The sequence below is a fragment of the Hoplias malabaricus genome, chromosome 4 (assembly GCF_029633855.1).
Source record: "Hoplias malabaricus isolate fHopMal1 chromosome 4, fHopMal1.hap1, whole genome shotgun sequence".
NCBI lineage: Eukaryota > Metazoa > Chordata > Actinopteri > Characiformes > Erythrinidae > Hoplias > Hoplias malabaricus.
In genome coordinates, this window is record NC_089803.1 from 68,106,377 (window position 1) to 68,124,707 (window position 18,331).

The window sequence follows — 18,331 nt, forward strand, 5'->3', positions numbered from 1 at the left end:
GAAGGAGCAGGAGGCTGAAAAAAGTACTGGGCTGGCAATAAGTAGCCTAGGCATGCTCCAAAGGAGACAAACTCTGACACACACACACACACTGTTAAACACATATTCACACACCCCTTTTTTCAAGCTCGACCAGCTGTCAGGGGTACAGCCTTGAGGGAATAGCAGTAACAACAATACAAACCCAATACGGCTGGGTCTTCTCATGCATGGATGGGACAGAGAGAGGACGGGACAGAGCAGAGTGGACCGGTAGCAGAAGCATCAAGGAAGGGGGACCAGTCCCAGCCCCACATACACAAACAGACCCAGCACTTCCACCTGCCCACGGTCAGGTCATCTCTGTGACACAAGGAACCAGGTAATATATTTTCTTTAGTATTTTATTTCTTCTGAATTGATAGTGATAGCTGGGATGTGAGTGGGCTTTTTTTCTATTTTAGAGAGGTCCATCAGATTCATCACTGGAAACATCTGTAAGGGTTCTTTGGAGTGACTGGTGTACAATAATGTTTGGTAGTTTAAAGAGCCTCTCTCTTAGTGGTGCCTCTGAGTACCTGAAAATATTTTTGCAGTTGTGATGTTTGAGTGTGATGGACGTTCCTTCTCACCTAGAATTGATATTAATTGTATTTGTTTCCCTGGAAATGTCCAAGCCAAGACAAATGCAGCACCTTCATTATTAAGAGTGTAGACATTTGGTCAAATTTGGTCAAAACTTCACGGATGCCTGCTCATTCAACATTTTTTATGAAGGTTATTAATATGATTCTTATGTCTACCTTTGGTGTATTAACACTACATGTACATTTTTGGGAAAGCTTTACACTAGATGTTGGAACATTGCTGGGAGAATTTGATGGCATTCAGACACATAAGTGAGGTCAGTAACTCGTCAAATGATTAGTTCTGGATCACAAAAGCCATTGTAATTCATCCCAAAAGTATATATATATATATATATATATATATATATATATATATATATATATATATATATATATATATATATATATATCACTATAGAGTATGTAGTTCTACACTTCATTTTTTTTTTTTTTGTTTCACAGCCAAATTCTGAGGGGCTGTATACCTCTCTACCTGACAGTTGTCATTGGGTCTGTTGAACTCATGTGCAGCTGCCCTGAAGCATTTCATTTGATTGTGTGCAAACTGCCCTTGTCCACAACTGCTGCATGTTATTACTTACTAAAACAGGGTGTCTACAAATTGTGTAGAAGTTGAAGTTGGACAGTTGCTCCTTTGTGAAAATGAGAAAGATATGGAAGTAGGGCAGAGAAAGTTGGATTTCGACCACAGCTGTTGAACAGAACAGAACCCAAGAGCTGAGCTAGCACAGAACCACATGTTATTAGCATAACTGGCCAAGGCACAAAGTGCCGTCCAGGAAATTAATCTGATCGGATTTTGGGGGCATGTGGTTCCTTTTAGATTGGTACTTTTAAAAACCAGAGCTTGTCTCCACAGAATTTAGTTATTGCCATGCAGAAAATGTGAGAATACTCAGAGTCAGCGCTTTTAGCTGGTCCAAGCCTTTTAGCATTTTAGGAGCTGGTTAGCCTTGTGTTAGCTTTGTGTTAAAATGTGTTTTACTAAGCTGAAAATCAGTTGTTTCAACATAGTAATTTAAATTTCATCCTGTAATATCTAATGGTTTAATAGTTAATCCCATAATCCCAAAACTCACTGCCTAAATCATGTTATTCTGTAATCCTTTTTTTCAGAGGCTAATGAGATATTTACCATAGAATTTTTGACATTTTCAGCACATAGTAAAAACTAATACGGAAGAGTTGATACCCATGGCGCAAATACATCTGTACATAAGACTGTTACACAGAACAGATGTGGATTCCATTGTGGAGGCCTATCCAAACACGCCTTTCTGAACCTAGCTGAGTATGAATCAGTACAACAAAGAATCTCTCTCATGACATACTCAGGGGAAAACATCACAGAGTCCATGCATAAGATTCTGCTGAGTTACAATGATACTGCTGTCTTACAACGTACCAATAATCAAAAACCATGAATATGGCCAAACAAAAAAGGATTTTAATAATCAACAATTCCATTAACCTTAACTGATGCAGTTAGTATCTACTCATTTCTTAAACAATGCCAAGGGTGTTATTACTGAAATATCCCAGAGTAACAATGACAATGGAGGTTCTATTCTCTCTATTACAGGTCAGTGAAACATCACAATGTTTGAAGCTGTAATTTTAAGGCAAACAAAATACTACCTAGTGTTCCTTTAAATAACTTCCAATAAATGTTACAAAATGGACAGTAGAATTCACCAATGTGCTTAAAGGTGAAAACAAGAGCCTTTTCAACATGGACAATAGGATGAGAACTCACAATACTGAGACTAAACATCTGTGTGACCACAAGAAACCAATGGTGAGTGTGGATAATCAGAAAAGAAGGCTGTAATTTGTTAAGGAGCATAAAGAGTGGACTCTGCAGCAATGGAAAAATGGGTCACATGGCCTGATGAGTATAGAGTTACCTTATTACAGCACAATGATCAAACCAGGATTAGAAAAGTGCATGAAGCAATGCACGTTTTGTGCATTGTGCCCTCTGTACAAGCCTCTGGAGGGCTGAAATTGTGAAAGAGTGACCTTAATCCTGTTGAAAGTCAAGAAACATAAGAGAGAAAATTGTTCGTGAGAAGTAGGGAATCAGTTCACTCCTCCCTTATGTAGTACTTTCCGATTGTCAAGTTAACATTTAGTTTTCACTGATGATGATGGGTCTATTTGCCCTACAAGGGCTTAGTAACTTTATACACTAAGCTACCGGCTTTATGTTGGCCCTCATGACACTAACAGAGTTTGTATGTGTCAGGGTTGATTTACACTTCCTGTTAATAAAGGGTTTTAGATTGCTTTGTAGGATTAGGTGCTTGTTTACACCATTACGATGTTACCTTTTCTAGTGTACTATCCCCAAGCTTCTACTGTCGAGCACTAACAGCCTAGACACTAGATGCTGGCTTTTAGACTGTGTGTAATCATGGATTAGAAGCCTCCTCTGGCTTTGAGGAGCCAGTTATATGGGATTAACAAGGCATTGTGCTGTTTAGGTTTAAGCCTAAAAAGAAACGAGGACACTCCAATGACAAAATAAGATTTGGCAAGAGCTGTCTATCACACTGTCCCAGCGTAGGTCAGAGTGGTTCCTTTGCATTACGCACTCTTGTAATGGATTTACAATTATTAATTTAATATACACTGAGCAGTAGAGGTGGGGGTGCTTACACATTTGAAAAACACTCAGAGAAAGACTCACACTGTGCTTGATAATGCCACAGGAAAATAGATCAAAGCAGATGGTGTGAGCTAAGTAAAAAGGCCAGTTATCCGTGTGTAATCCTAGTAGAACATTATTTAACCTGTGAAAATTATAGATTCCTATTTACAGTGTATGACCAAAAGTCTTTGGACACCCGCTCATTTGACAACTCTTCTAACTTCAAAGTTGTTTGTCTTTATGTGCTGCACTGCTTTGGATTTGATAGCATTCAGCCACAAGATATATTTGTGAGGTCAGCACTGATGATGGCTGATTAGCTTTGCATCATAAAACCCACTCAAACTCAATCCAGAGAGTGCAGGTTGCACCTTAAAGGGGGCATGTTATGGACGTTAAAAAGTTTTAGGGTCTGAATGAAATGCATAGCTTCAAAATACCACAAGGATCAAACACCTTTCTTACACTGTCTAAACAACCCTGATCTCAAAGCCGAGGAGCAGAAACACAGTTTCTGTTCAGTCTCTCTTTGCTCTCTTACTTCTCTATTCTCATTTTTGCCAGTTTAAATCAGTATTGTTATTTATCCATGTTTGTTGTGTATGTTTGGTTCCTTTTAGTGTTGTCTTTGTGTTCACATAAACACGGATACTGTGCTGTGATTGGTGAGATTTGGCTCGATCCAGCACTGTGACTGGAGAGACTCAAACAAGGGGGTGGGACATCTGATTTAGGCAGATCACAGAACTGGGTTGTTTTATTACAGTTTGTGGTGTGGTAGCAGCCCTGGATCCCTAAGTTAGTGCACGTATGCACTTAATATTTAACTTTTTTTAGAGAATATCTCATTTAAAGTAGCTGAATTTACAAATTATAAAGGATGCTTGCAAACTAATGGACATAAAGTGTAGCTCTTGGCTGCATCTTGAGGACCTAAGACAAACCTGACAATTGTCAAGGTTATTTATATATTTATCTGATTATGTTTCCACTCACAAATCAACCAAACACTGAAAGATTTTTGAGGGAGTGAAACTGGACATGGCATGGCTTCACATCATAGAACTTTAATTGATATCTTTAATTTTATGCGTGAACTTGAAGCTCATTTATCAAGACAAAAGCTCGTGTTGACATCCTCTTTGTTGTGTCTGTAATGTCATGTCGCCTTTGGTAACTGACTGGGATAAAATGGGGTCACAGACTCCAGACAAGGTCTGAGATTCCTTGTGTCCCCTGCTGTGTGACTGAGACACATGTTTGTACAAGAGGCAGGTAGCAGCGTAAGGGTAAAGAGGTGGATGAAGGGTGTGGTGAAGCGTGGAGGCGCATGGCCTCATTATAACTGGGCCACAGCCCAAGTCCTCTGGTGCCACTCTGACACGCCAGCTTAGACACAATCCAGCATCACGGGATTATGACCCTTGATCTTGGGAGGCTATGATTGGCTGAGAAGTGTCTAGTGTGTGTGTCTGTAGAGGGATAGTTCAAGGCTACCAACACTACAAATATGAGCTGGGTTGAATAGAGGAACCCAGTGTGCTGGAGAAGCAGTGCAAATCTCAAGGCTTGAAGAAAACTTGAAGAGTACAAAGGTAGGACTGGAATGTAGAATATTGCAGTAAGTGAGTGTGTAGCTAGTTCATTTGAATAGTAGATTCCTGTAATCCATTCCATCTTTGTGCATCCATGTTTGATGCTTTTAGAGCCATTGTTTTCTCCACTATTAAACATGTCTAATAATCGACCTTTCTGAATCGGCATTAACAAGATCTTGGTGGAGCAGAGGAAGCTGGCTCTATCTGACATCATTACCAGGTGTCCAGATCCTCTCTTTGATCTTTTATTGCTCATGGAGAACTCAAACCACTGAGAATGAGCTCCATATGATCATTTGTAGAAAAGCTCAGAATCCAAAATGTAAAGCGTTCCCAGATGAGAGAAATGTGGATAGGAGTATGGACTCAGAGGTGTCAGTGTTCAAATGCTAAATTTTTAACAACATTAACACTTCTTTCTATTCTGACCTTTTGTACCACCATGTTCTTCCACCAAGTTTGTAAACTCGGTATTCGTTTTTCTATTTAGTTTTCAGTAGTGAAGTAGATATGTTTTGACAACAAAACATAATTAAAACTGCTTTTCCATTTAAGGTGGACTGGCAAGTTCTGTTTCCTCCCAATTCCAGCTTGGCTCTCTTGAAACAAATGTACTTCAAGTAAATGCCATACTGCAACTTTATTAAATTAAGCATTTGTTGGAGAAGTGAAACCCAGTGGGGACTCTGTTATATCAGATATACTTGGGCATGCATTGAAACAGTTAGTCATGGATATACACATATCTGCTGTGACTGCATGAATTTTGGACACATTCCAGGGTCCCACCAAAGACATGAAACTTTATCTGAGATTCTGAGACTTGAGGATCCTTTGCACTTGATGACTGATTCAAATCCTGGGAAATATATGAGCTTCTAAAATAGGTTTTTATATTTTCACAGTGCTTAATTAGACAAATGATCACATGTTTTGCACTGATAAAACAATATGACACATTATATAGAAGTTTCTGGAGAAGTGAAGTGAGATGATGCCTTAAAACATGCTCCTCATAAATCCATCGTCTGGCTATCCAGTTATTACATAACCTTGTAATACTTTGGAATGAGGATGAAGGAGAATGTGTCTGCAAAGCTGTTGTTATCTGGAAAAAATGTCCGCATGATTCCCATTGTTTCATCACGTTTAATGATGCCTTCATTGTTAATTATATTGGCATTGCATGGACACTCTGATTTAAGTGTTGCTGAGCGCATTAGTTGATCAGATTAAACACGATCTGCGTAAAGGATTCACATCAACGTGCTCGATCAGGACTGTTCTTGCTTGACTTGCTGGAGTGATTTACTGCCAACTCTGATGTCATCACTGTATGAATGGAAGAGATCACCATGATGTCAGTCCTAATGCAGTTAAAGTTGGCCTGGCAATATATCCTGTGTTTAAGAGGATTAGCTCATTGCAGGAAGCTGGAAGAACATTAAGAGCTCAGTTCATCCTCAGTAAGTTTATGTACGGTCACTGTTTACAGTTTGTTTTGAAAGCACTGAATATAAGACGTGTCTACATTGAAATTATTATTTCCTTTTTGCTGAAAATCAAACTGTGAAACATAAACTTAATTATTTTTCAGGTATATATTAGGTCATTATGTAAAAAGGACAATAGATAGTCTTTGCGCTTGCCAGCCTAAGTAAATTAATTAATTAAATCATGCATCAATTAATGATGAAGCAAATGTGCTTACCTAGATCAAATTGAACCAGTTTTTCAAATGCAGATTAATCAATCAATCAATCAAAATGTATTCATACAGTGTTTTTTACAACTGACATCACAAAGCAGCTTCACATAATTAGTATCAGATCATTTGAATGAAAGGCCAATGTGAGCAATTAAGCATTCAAAAAACTGTAATCTTTTATCTCAATTTCTAATTTCACTTTAAGGAAAGAATCACTTTAAGGAAATGTGTATTGACACTTGCACATGCTTTAACACTAACTGAAAGTTTGTTTCATCATTTTTTATTGTCTATATGTATGTATGTGTATGTGTGTATATGGATGTATGTGTGTTTATGTATATATACACATGTATGCATGTGTATTCAAGTAGCTCCTGCTGCTCGCTAGACTGCCATTGTAAATAAGGACTTGTTCTTAATGACTTGCCTAGTTAAATTAAAGGTTAAATGAAAAATAAAATAAAAAATCGTCCTATCATTAAATAATGTCAGTGGATAATCCTTGTTTGTAGTATAATCTTATCTAGGATGAACTGTGAGCCATAACTGAGAAACTTGTAGCAGGAAACTTTGATTAATGTGTGATTCTCTTTTGTGTATCTCTATGTTTTAACAGTCTGAGCTTCAACATGGAGTGGGTCTTCACTTCCTTCGCAGTCCTGCTGCTAACCGTCTCAGTGAGCTCTCAGGAAATGCCTTATGAACACCTGCTGTCCCAGTTGCAGGCATGCCCCAAAGAGTGCCGCTGTCCACCAAGCTTTCCTAACGCTGTCTACTGTGACAACAGAGGGCTGAAACGCATCCCCAAGATCCCTCCTTTCACCTGGTACCTGTACCTGCAGAACAACCTCATCGATGTGCTGTCAGCTGAAGCTCTCGGTAATGCCACCCAGCTTAAGTGGATCAACCTCAACCGCAACAAAATCACAAATGAGGGTGTGGAGGAAGACGCCCTCAAAGCCATGACCAATCTAGTGCATCTCTACATTGACGACAACCTGCTGACCTCTGTACCCTCTCCTTTACCACCAAAGCTAGAGGAGCTGCGTCTCTCCAGGAACAAGATATCAAAGATCCCTGCTGGGGTCTTTTCTGGGATGGACCGTCTCAACCTCCTGGACCTGCAAGGGAACAAACTCCAGGATGATGCTGTGACTGAGCTCAGCCTTAAAGGCCTAAGTAATCTTGTTCAGATCAATCTTGCAAAGAACCAGTTGAACAGCATGCCTCCTGGTCTGCCTCCCACCACTGCGCAGCTTTACCTGGATGGCAACAATATCGAGAAGATCCCTGCAGATTATTTCAAAGGGCTCCCCAAGATAGCTTTCATAAGGCTTAACCGCAACAAGCTTGCCAATGAAGGCTTCCAGAGGAACGTGTTCAATATCTCCAGCATGCTTGACCTACAGCTTTCCTACAACCAGCTTACAGAGGTGCCCGTTATTCCTTCTGGCCTTGAGCATCTTCACCTGGACCACAACAAAATCAAGAGTAAGTGACAACACCTCTGTAATTCTGTAATATATGCCACTTAAACAGCCTATCCATGACTTTGAAAAGGCATTTGGTGGTTTTGGATGGCACTTTGTAGACCAGTGTTGGTTAAACAAACCTTATGGACCATCAGCTGGCCCATATTTTTATTCATTTTTATTTAGACCATATGGAGGTCCTCAAATATTGTTTGAGATTCACAATTATGGCACATGTTTTTTCTACATTGCCTTGCACCCATAATCATAGTATATCAAATAATTAATTGAATACCTTTAGCTCTGCAGGCTAGTACTTGTACTCCAGATTAACTCCAAATTAACAAATTAGCAATAGGGATTTGACACTGAAGTAACCTTTAGTATGCAACAGGATAATTAATTTACTATTCCTAAATATACCCATTTGTAGAGATTCTGTAGAGATTTGTATTGTGTTACCCACAATATATTAGTGTAGCTACAGCTTTATATTGCAATAAAGCAAGAGCACAGAAGATTGCATTTAAACCTGTTGGCAATAGGCTTCAAACAACATTGGCTTTATTGTATGAGATTTGCTCCAGGTTGTTTGAATTGAAAACCTAAATTCATGGACAGTCCTTGACCTATGGACACAGTCTTTCTATGTGTGGTATTTTCTTCTTGAATAAATGCAAGGATGTTTTACAAGAACATAAAACTTGAGATAATGTGGTAAATGTTTGGTGCTAGATTTTGGACAAATCTATTACAAATGAGGGTAGAGCCTTTGTCAAACTCTCAAATTCCTGTATTCTGCACTTTTAATATTCAGAGTAAGTAGAGTTTTGACAGCTTTCCCAACATTCTCACACATCTCTTCCAAACAACTTGTCAGGACTAGCAAGGCTACGAAGATGGTTATTTGTAACTGCTTGTTTCTCTACAGAGACTGCTTGCTTATCACAGACACCACGTTAGCAATTTAGACTTGGCTTAAATTTTAAAGTAAAGTGATGGCACATGTTGAAAGTATCTTTGTTGTTATATCTACAGGTGTAAATGGCACGGACATATGCCCTGTTTCTGCTGCTATGCTTGATGATTACTTTGAAGAAAGAGGCCCCCGGCTCCGCTATCTCCGTCTAGATGGCAACGAAATCAAGCCGCCTATCCCCAGAGATCTGATGGTCTGCTTCCGTCTTCTCAGGGCTGTAGTCATATAAAATTGACAACTAGACTTCAGTTTAGTTCTTCAAAAGTGAATAAATGACACGCCCAGATGGTTCAACTATTCTGAGAAAATACACTAGTGAAAATTATGTAGTGAATTTTCTGTAAATGCCAACTTGTGATGTGAGGATCAGATTTTCCTGGTAATTTTTGCACTTGTACACAGTAGACAGGTAAGCCTAGGCATTTTGTAGACAGTCTCTGATGTGACTTTGTTGTTAAAACCGCTGTGCCTTCCTTTAATCTTTCTTGATCCAAGTTGAGTACAAGGGTAACTTTATAGCTTTTGGACATCTTGCACTCTTAAGATAAAAGGTACCAGAAAGGGTTCCCTACAATGTCAATGGATGGTTATTTAGAAAAAAAAAAACTTTTTAAAGCATTTTACAATTTAAAGAATCTCCTTATTATACAAACAAAGATTTTAGGAAGAACATACATTGAATGATCTCGGGATTAGAAACCCCTACCTTGTATCTACATTCATTGTCCATTTTATCAGCTCCACTGACCATACAGGAGCACTTTATAGTGCTGCAATTACAAATAGTTTCTGTGCATACTTTATTATCCCCATTTCACCCTTCTCTTCCATGGCCCCACAGGACCACCACTTAGCAGGTATAATTTGGGTGGTGGATCATTCTCAGTGTCGCAGTGACACTAACGTGGTGGTGTATAAGTGTGTGTTGTGCAGGTCCTGGCCATTGAAGGACAGGGTGAAATATGGATAAGAAAATATGCAGATTGTACTGTCTGTCTACAGTCTGTAATTGTAACTACCATGTGCTCCTCTGTGGTCAGTGGAGCTGATAAAATGGACAATGAGTGTAGATACAAGGTACTTGTTCCTAATCCAGTAATCATTTAGTGTATATTGGAATAAAATCTTTATGTTATGCAAATACTCTTAAAATCTTGTTCTTATATGTGATTCTTAAGGGAACTAGAAATGATTATTGTATGGCATTACTTAAAGAACCATTAATGGCACCTTTGCATTTAGAGTGTTAGTCTACTGAAGATACTTGTTTTCACTTAAACCAGCATTATTTATTTTCATATATCAGTCAAGGCAGATGATCTGACTCCAGTCAAATCACCTCAGCAAACTTTGCTATATCCTCTTCCAGTTATATAGTGTTCAGCCACATCATACCACTGTGCTGGACATGGAATTCTTTCCGAAACAGAGCCAACGTTCTGCTGAAATGCATGTACATTTTCTGTTGGAAGTTTTGTTTATGTAAGATTTAGTGTGCTGTAGTTAAAGCTGGACGACTTACTGTCACATCGCTGCTGTGGCAACATGAGAAGTTTGAGAATAGACAAAGACAAAACAAGCATTCAGCTTACTAGGCTAACATATGCAACTTATAAACCCAGTGGTGGAGATTTAGATTAGATGTGATTTTGGTCCTATATTCAATGCTATCTTTTTTAACTTGTGAAGCTGTTTTGAAAAATGCTGTATTCTTGCATTCAGAAGAATTTATTTTTATTTCTTTTCCTTTGTATGTCAGATCATACAGTTCTCGTTCAAGAGCAGTGTAGTGTAATAATGTTATGAGAGGTCTACGCTGCAGTTTTTTTGTGTTTAGAATCCAGTTTGTGAAATGAACCCACATTTATGTTAAAGAATGCTGTATATTCATCCACGGATAAAAAAAAAACAGTTACAACATTTTAAATGGTGCTTTCTGGAAAATTAGTACTGTGCTTGAAACTGTAATGGTTCATGAAAAAATACGTGAATGTTCACTTATTGCACAAATGGAATACATGTCCTCATTTCAGTTTTTAAACTGCATATCTACTAGTGAAATTTCAAGTTGAAAAAATCCTATTGTATCTTGTTTTATAAATGGTTCATATTGTATTATGCAGTAAAAAAAAAAAATAATGAATGAATTGGTTTTTGATGTTCTTCAGACTTGATTAAAGTATACTTTGATTCAGCATTCTCATTGTGTTGCATATTGTTGTATCGAGGTGTTTATTGACTCCTACTAATTCAATATTTATTCTGTAATCAAGAGTCTAACCCAAGGGCTCACCAATCTTATAAACAAAGGGCTGGTGTCATTCCAACCAAACATAAGCACACACTGTTTAACTGTTTAGAGAGAACACTAGTTGATTTAAGGCTAAGCACCACTTAATGGACCTCCATGAATATTTCACATTATTGTAGTTACTGACAGATATAATTATGAATTAAAATGAAAATAGCAGCTTAATTTGCTTTAAAACTGACAATTTTATTAAATTGACGGAAAAACCCGAACTCGCTACGGAAATTCTTGAACGCAACCGTGACGTCACTGGTGGACAACAGCTGAACAACGCCGCGGTAAAACACCGTTATGACTGACTGTTATGACAGTATCTAGCTAAATAACCAACATTATTCATGACAATAGTCTAGCAATAAGCTAAACTCAAATGTAGAGGTACCGTTATTCTTGTAAATGTGATCGAAGTCGAACTCGAATTCATCCGACACTATAAACCTCCGTAATGCAGCTACGTAGCCGAGTATAATCTGAGACACCGAGTTTAGCGAGTCAAGCTAACGTTAACTAACACCAACTAAAACAGGCGAAGTGAGTGTCCTTACCCTGTTTACCTCCATGTTACAGAGGCTCTTGAACACCTTTCGTTGGTGTCCTTACATGCCCATATTGTTGGAAAAGCGCCAGTGAAATGAGCTACAGATAACGGAGTGAGCGGATGGTCCTTTCCAAAGTGTCCGTTTAAAGTGGACAAATTTAGTCCATTTTCTGGATATTTTGGGATCTTTGGGCCATTTGTTCACAGATGTCCCACTGTACATTGAATGATTGCAGCCAAAAACAACACACCTTTTCCTCATTTTGCATTAAATTAAGTGCAGCTTCTAGAGTGTTGTCCACCATCTACGTCACAGGCAAGACGCCTATTAGAGTTTCCCAACACTGTTGGGGGGGGCGACCAACGGTCTTTTAAACCTTATTCCTTCAATTAGTAAGAAATAACATGTTTTCTGACTATCAATAAACACAAGTTAGGAACTCAAACTCCACTGTATTTATTTGTTTGACACTTTCATATCGTTGCTGCTTAGCCTTTAAACAAGTAGAATCAGGTGTGCGCTGCTTAACTAGAATGAAAACCTGCAGCCACCCAGGCCCTTTGTGGATAAGATTGGCGACCCAGGGTTTAACCTCTTTTTCTTTAGTACCAGCTTCTAATTTTTTAGGATGGGTTTACGTTAGATGTTGGAACATTTGTGTAGTATTTGATGCGATTCAGACACAAGAACGTTAGTAAGGTACTGATGTTTGACAGTTAGTTCTGGAAAACAAGCCCCTCAGCTCATCACTCCAGAGAACACATTTCCACTGCAGCACAGTCCAGTTTTGGAGGATTTATCTCTCTTTATCTTATACTTAGCATAGAACATCGTGTCCTTACATTCATGCTTGGCTGCACATGAACCAAGCAATCACATCCTGTCACCACCACTCTCCATCTATGGCGTTTGGCAGATATTCTTATGAGTATTATGATTTTTTCATGCTATATTTTTGATTACTCAAGTAGGGAAATGAACTCTTCTGTGTAGAAGGCAGCTGTGTTCCCACTCTGCTCCACTAACCACAATACAGATCATCATTCTTTAGGAAACCACTAATTGCTAACTGCTTGCTAACAGTCTTTTTAAGCTTGCAGATGCCTAGATATGCTGCAGTAATCATTGTATCACTGGGCTGAAAGCAACCTTTTTCAGGAATAGTTCTGCAATGAAATCATCATTGTTTGAATGTGAACCCATTTTTCAGTATCTCTGCTTTGGTCCTTCCATACATCCCATGTGATCATATTCATTCAATCATTTGTTTTCTGTAATTGCTTCAATCAGATTGGGGTTACGGCATGTCCCGCACCTACCGCACCTGGGCGCAAGGCAGGATCAGGGGAAGCAAACACAATAAAACACTGATTTACAAAATTACATCCAGTCCATGGAGGCACGATGGTGCAACAGGTGGGGTTGTGGGTTCAAGCCCTCTCCTCCTCCAGGTGCTCAGGTTTCCTCCCACTGTCCAAAAGCAAATTTTGGTAGGTGGATTGGCTACTCCAAAATGTCCATAGGTGTGACATGTGAGTGTATGTGTGAGTGTGTGTTGCCCTCTGAAGGACTGGCGTCCCTTCCAAGATAAGCAGTTACAGATAATGTATGAATGAATGAACATCCAGTCCTGTTGTCTTCCCAGCTATTCTCAGCTATACTAGGACAGGTTTTTCTTTAACTCTTTAATGATTCAGTCACAGCAATAAGAAGCATTGTGTGGACACTGATCTATAGCCACACACTGGAGCGAGTGACCACAGCATGTATTCATTCATTCATTCATTATCTGTAAGCTCTTATCCAGTTCAGGGTCCAGAGCCTACCTGGAATCATTGGGTGCAAGGCGGGAATGCACCCTGGAGGGGGCGCCAGTCCTTCACAGGCCAACACATACACACACACATTCACTCACTCACTCACACTTACGGACACTTTTGAGTCGCTAATCCACCTACCAACGTGTGTTTTTGGACTGTGAGAGGAAACCGGAGCACCCGGAGGAAACCCACACAGACACAGGGAGAACACACCACACAGACAGTCACCCGGAGGAAACCCACGCGGACACAGGGAGAATACACCACACTCCTCACAGACAGTCACCCGGAGGAAACCCACGCAGACACGGGGAGAACACAGCAACTCCTCACAGACAGTCACCCGGAGGAAACCCACGCAGACACGGGGAGAACACAGCAACTCCTCACAGACAGTCACCCGGAGGAAACCCACGCAGACACGGGGAGAACACAGCAACTCCTCACAGACAGTCACCCAAAGCGGGAATCGAACCCACAACCTCCATGCCTCCGTGCCGCCCCCACAGCATGTATAAAAACAAAATGATGGTGTTTTAATAACATTTCCAGTTTTCACAAACTTTCATGTAGGATTTTGGTTGTGTATATTAAGAAACAAATAAAAATCATACAACAATACAACAAAAAACTAGCTGAACACCGGGGGCAGCGTTTTAGATAACAATTCCCAGTTAAATCCCCTTCTCCTTATATCCCTGCTGTGAATTTTTAGTTTATTACATCATTTGAACCCAGCAGCTGTTCACATTGTGGATGGATCAATAGAAATGCTCCCAAATTACTTGGAATAAGATCTTTTTACATTGATTTCCTTTGAAAGTTATCAAGATTTTTAAATTTGAAACCATTAATGTTGATCTGTAGAAATAATGTAATAAATAAACAGAAATTCTAATCTGTATTGGCCCAGATGATATGATTTGTGTAGTCGTGTTTCTCATGACATCACCTACAACAGGTAGGTGTCACAGCTCCAGGGTTCTGGGATTGTGGGTTAAAACCATCTTGGGTCACTGCGTGTGAGGAGTTTGGGGTGTTCTCCCTGTGTCTAAATGGGTTTCCAGTTTCCTGCCAGAGTACAAAAACACATGCTGGTTGAGGGATTGGTTATTCAAAAGTGTTCAAAGGTGTTAGTGTGTGTGACTCTATGAGTGTGTGATGCCCTGTGATGGACTAGCACCCTGTTCAGGGTTTGTTCCTGCCTTGGGCTGATGATTCAAGGTAGATTCCAGACCCAGTGTGACCCTGAGTAGGATAATGCAGTCACAAAACATGAATGAAAGAATGAAGGTTTGGGTGTCTGTTGTCTGGTGTCTGTTTGTTAGCAGTGATCTGAGCTGCAAAATATGGACACCGACTTGTCTTGGGGTTAATGAAAAGAGGCGTTTACCAGAATAATAAAGTTATGTCTTTCTATTTAATTTGTAATCATATTTAAGAGTACATTATTATAAAGTGTAACAGAGATGTCCTTTTACAAGGTAAAGTTTAGACAATCGAGAGCATTATCCGGACCTAAGCTGTCTTTTTGATTAATCAGCTACTGGGTTTGCAGGTTACCCAGCAGGGTCTTTATGGGTCACCAGCATCCATAACCTTGTCTTTGAGCTAAGCAGGGTTACAAGAGAATGGCCACCAAGACTTGTTAAGTGGGATCTGTTTCACAGGGAAAAAAATATTATCCAGAGAAAGAGAGAGAAAGGTCTTGACCAGAAAAACAAATGCAGAGGAAGCTGACACATGAGAACTTGTAAGATATTTCCTGGCCATGAGGTTGCATTTGTTTCCGTGGAGCACTGCATCTCTTGGTGGAGGGATGGGAGCGAGCAGTGGGCTCAGTGTTAGCGATTAGCCCTCAGTGCTGGCACAGAGGAGAGAGTGGAGGCCTTTCTCCAGGTGGAGACTTCCTCTTGGTCCAGTGCTAACAGAGGAGTCTCACAGAGGCCCCATTGTGTATGGTGGCCCTGTAGATTTGTACATGAAAGCAGCGAATGCCTTGCTTTCACCTCAGGAAAGGGAAGACAAATATATCATACTTAGGTCTGATTAAGTTATGCTTCCCTGCACAAAAAAAAGATAGTACTTAGGGATGGAAGCTGTTGGGGGGCTGCCTCTGTGTGTATTTTGTTTCCGCAGCAGGTTCTTCCTTTGTGTGTGTGTGGATTAGCATGTGTGTATGTGTGTGTGTGTTTTAATGCATGGTGGTGTGGGCAGGGTGCTCATGCAGATGTGACCAAAACCAATTTCTCCCCTTCACTCGGTCTCAGTGCCTACCTTCACATACACACGGCAGGTAGAGCACCCAGGGCTGGGAGTACACATTCACACACACACACACACCTTCACACATCCCCAAACAGACACACACACACACACTACAACACACAACCATACTCAAACGCACACATAGACCCACACTCTCTTTCTCAAAGGTGCCCTGAGCGAGCCGTTACATTGGCCAGGCCCACCAGCCCTGTGCATGTCCATGCTGAAGAGCAGGACCATTTGGGAGAGCAGCAGACAGAGGTAGGCTTTCTGTGGATTCCTTCATGCTAATAATACGCCTTTCATACTTCTATAAGCCTAGCACAGGAAAGAGTTCTTATACTCAGGCAAAAATTTTTGAACTATTTTTTGTGCAATATGTGCAACACCCATCTAATTTACATTTATATATAATATTTATAATGATTTGTTATATTTACATTTATAATAATATAATATACCACTGACTAAAGTACATTTTGATGTTCAATGTGTGTTGCATCTTACAATAAATTGAAATAAATATATATGTTAGGACTTACTGGTAGTTTAAAGGTTAACATTCTCTTAATCAACCTCCTGTTGGTGTTAAAGGTTAAATTTTCCTACCAAGACATGACCTCTGTGATTATCAGTGATTTGTGTGGCCTCTGCATTGTGCAAATACTCTCTTTTGTGTGATTAAATGTTACCATGCTGTGATATAAGTTGGCAATACTCTCACTTACATTGGTTTTAACATCGCTAATCTATTTCGACACAGTAGTATTAATGATGTGTGAATGTGAACCTGATGCACTGGAGCATAGCATAAATCGCAAGTTCCAAGCCAGGAGACTAATACAAAGACAATGGCTTTTAATCAGGGGTACAGTCATAGAAAATGATCTCTCAGTGCATCTCTCTGTAATGAGGAACTATATTAGAGTTGTGGGTGTTGTATTTTAGATGAGTAACGATTATAGATTAAAAGCTGGTAAAGTGTAAACATTTAATATTTCAAGTTAAACAGGATATTTAAATGACTGGCAACCCTAGAGTAGGAATTGTAAAATGAATGAAAATGTGGAATGTTTAACACAGAGCCAAGGAAAACACAGGGTCAGTCACACACACACTTTCACACACATACAGGTTTCTGCACACTGCACACACTGATGGGAGTGTATAAAAGCCCAGCTCTGTGTGAAGCATAGTCCCTCTTTCAGTGTCTCCCTGCAGAGTTTGAAGTTGTCAGCCGCTGGCAACAGAAAAGCTTCACTGAAAGCTCATTTCTACTTACTAATTCCTGCTGCATCCTGAATTAAATACACCCAGCATTTTGTGTAAAATCACTCATACACGCGCAAACCTGCAGGGCATGGATTTATATGTAATCATAATATTCCAAATCCAGAGGAACTTCATACACAAATTGGTGTGTGTGCATGTCTATTCATGTGAGTGTGAATATAAATATATACATGTGTGTATGTGTGTGTGTGTGTGTGAGTAGGAGAGAGAGAGCGCAAAAAAAAAGAGAATCCTAAGACTTCTCCCCTCAGATGTAACTCACTGCCATCCTGTCCACAAACCCTGGTGGAATTTCGAGTGTGAGCGCTGAGACAGATTGGGATACATACGTATAAAGAAGTTCTGTCAGAGCTCTCTCTCTCTCCTGCTCTCTCCCACTCACTCACACTCACACACACACACACACACACACTTTCTCCCTCTTACCGGACTCTCCCTGTCTCACCCTGAGGACCAGAACCTCATCCATAGCGTTTCTGTGCTCTCTTTCCTCCTCCCTCATTCTTCTCACTAACTGCTTTCTTCTAAACTTAGATGGCTCTCAGATGGGTCGTGGTTAGCCTCCTTCTATCTTTCTGTCTCCCAGATCCAGGCCGGATGAAAATGATAAACCAATGTCCTTCAAAACCACAGATCTTCAAGTCTTTCAGAAGGACTCGGTTTTGAACTTCGCATGCACCCATTATCATTTTATCTCAATAAAGAGAACTGAAAATTAGCACCTAGTGGTAAAACAGCAAAAAAATGAACACTTGGTTTGAACTAATCCATATATGACATGTAGGCAGTGTGTGAAAGCTTGAAACTCGGAAGATGAGCAGAGGAGACATTTGTCATAAAGCAGTTCACAACAGTGTGTAATCAACAAACTCATATTTAAAATTTATGTTGTAACAAGAGATTAAATATAAACAAAGGGAAATAGCTATCTCAAGCCTCGACACAGGCATTACTGTGCAGGGGAACTGGGGTTGTCTTGGCCTAGAGCAGGCTTATTGACTTCTTAGGGATTTGTATATCATAGATTCAACATGCTAGATGTAGTTAAATTTTAAATG

The 18,331-nt window shown here is 39.8% G+C and overlaps 1 protein-coding gene across 1 annotated transcript; it reads left to right on the forward strand.

Moving 5' to 3' along the window:
- The first annotated feature begins 230 nt into the window (after positions 1–230).
- kera (keratocan) lies at positions 231–9,271 on the forward strand. Its single transcript, XM_066666797.1, has 3 exons — positions 231–361; positions 7,208–8,082; positions 9,102–9,271. The coding sequence occupies exons 2-3, from the start codon at positions 7,221–7,223 to the stop codon at positions 9,269–9,271; spliced, it is 1,032 nt and encodes a 343-aa protein (XP_066522894.1). The 5' UTR covers positions 231–361; positions 7,208–7,220.
- The last annotated feature ends 9,060 nt before the right edge of the window (positions 9,272–18,331 follow it).

Coding starts and splice junctions, on each gene's coding strand:
- kera (XM_066666797.1), top strand. CDS start 7,221: ATGGAGTGGGTCTTCACTTCCTTCGCAGTCCTGCTGCTAACCGTCTCA. Junction 8,083..9,101: donor GGACCACAACAAAATCAAGA/GTAAGTGACAAC, acceptor TTATATCTACAG/GTGTAAATGGCACGGACATA.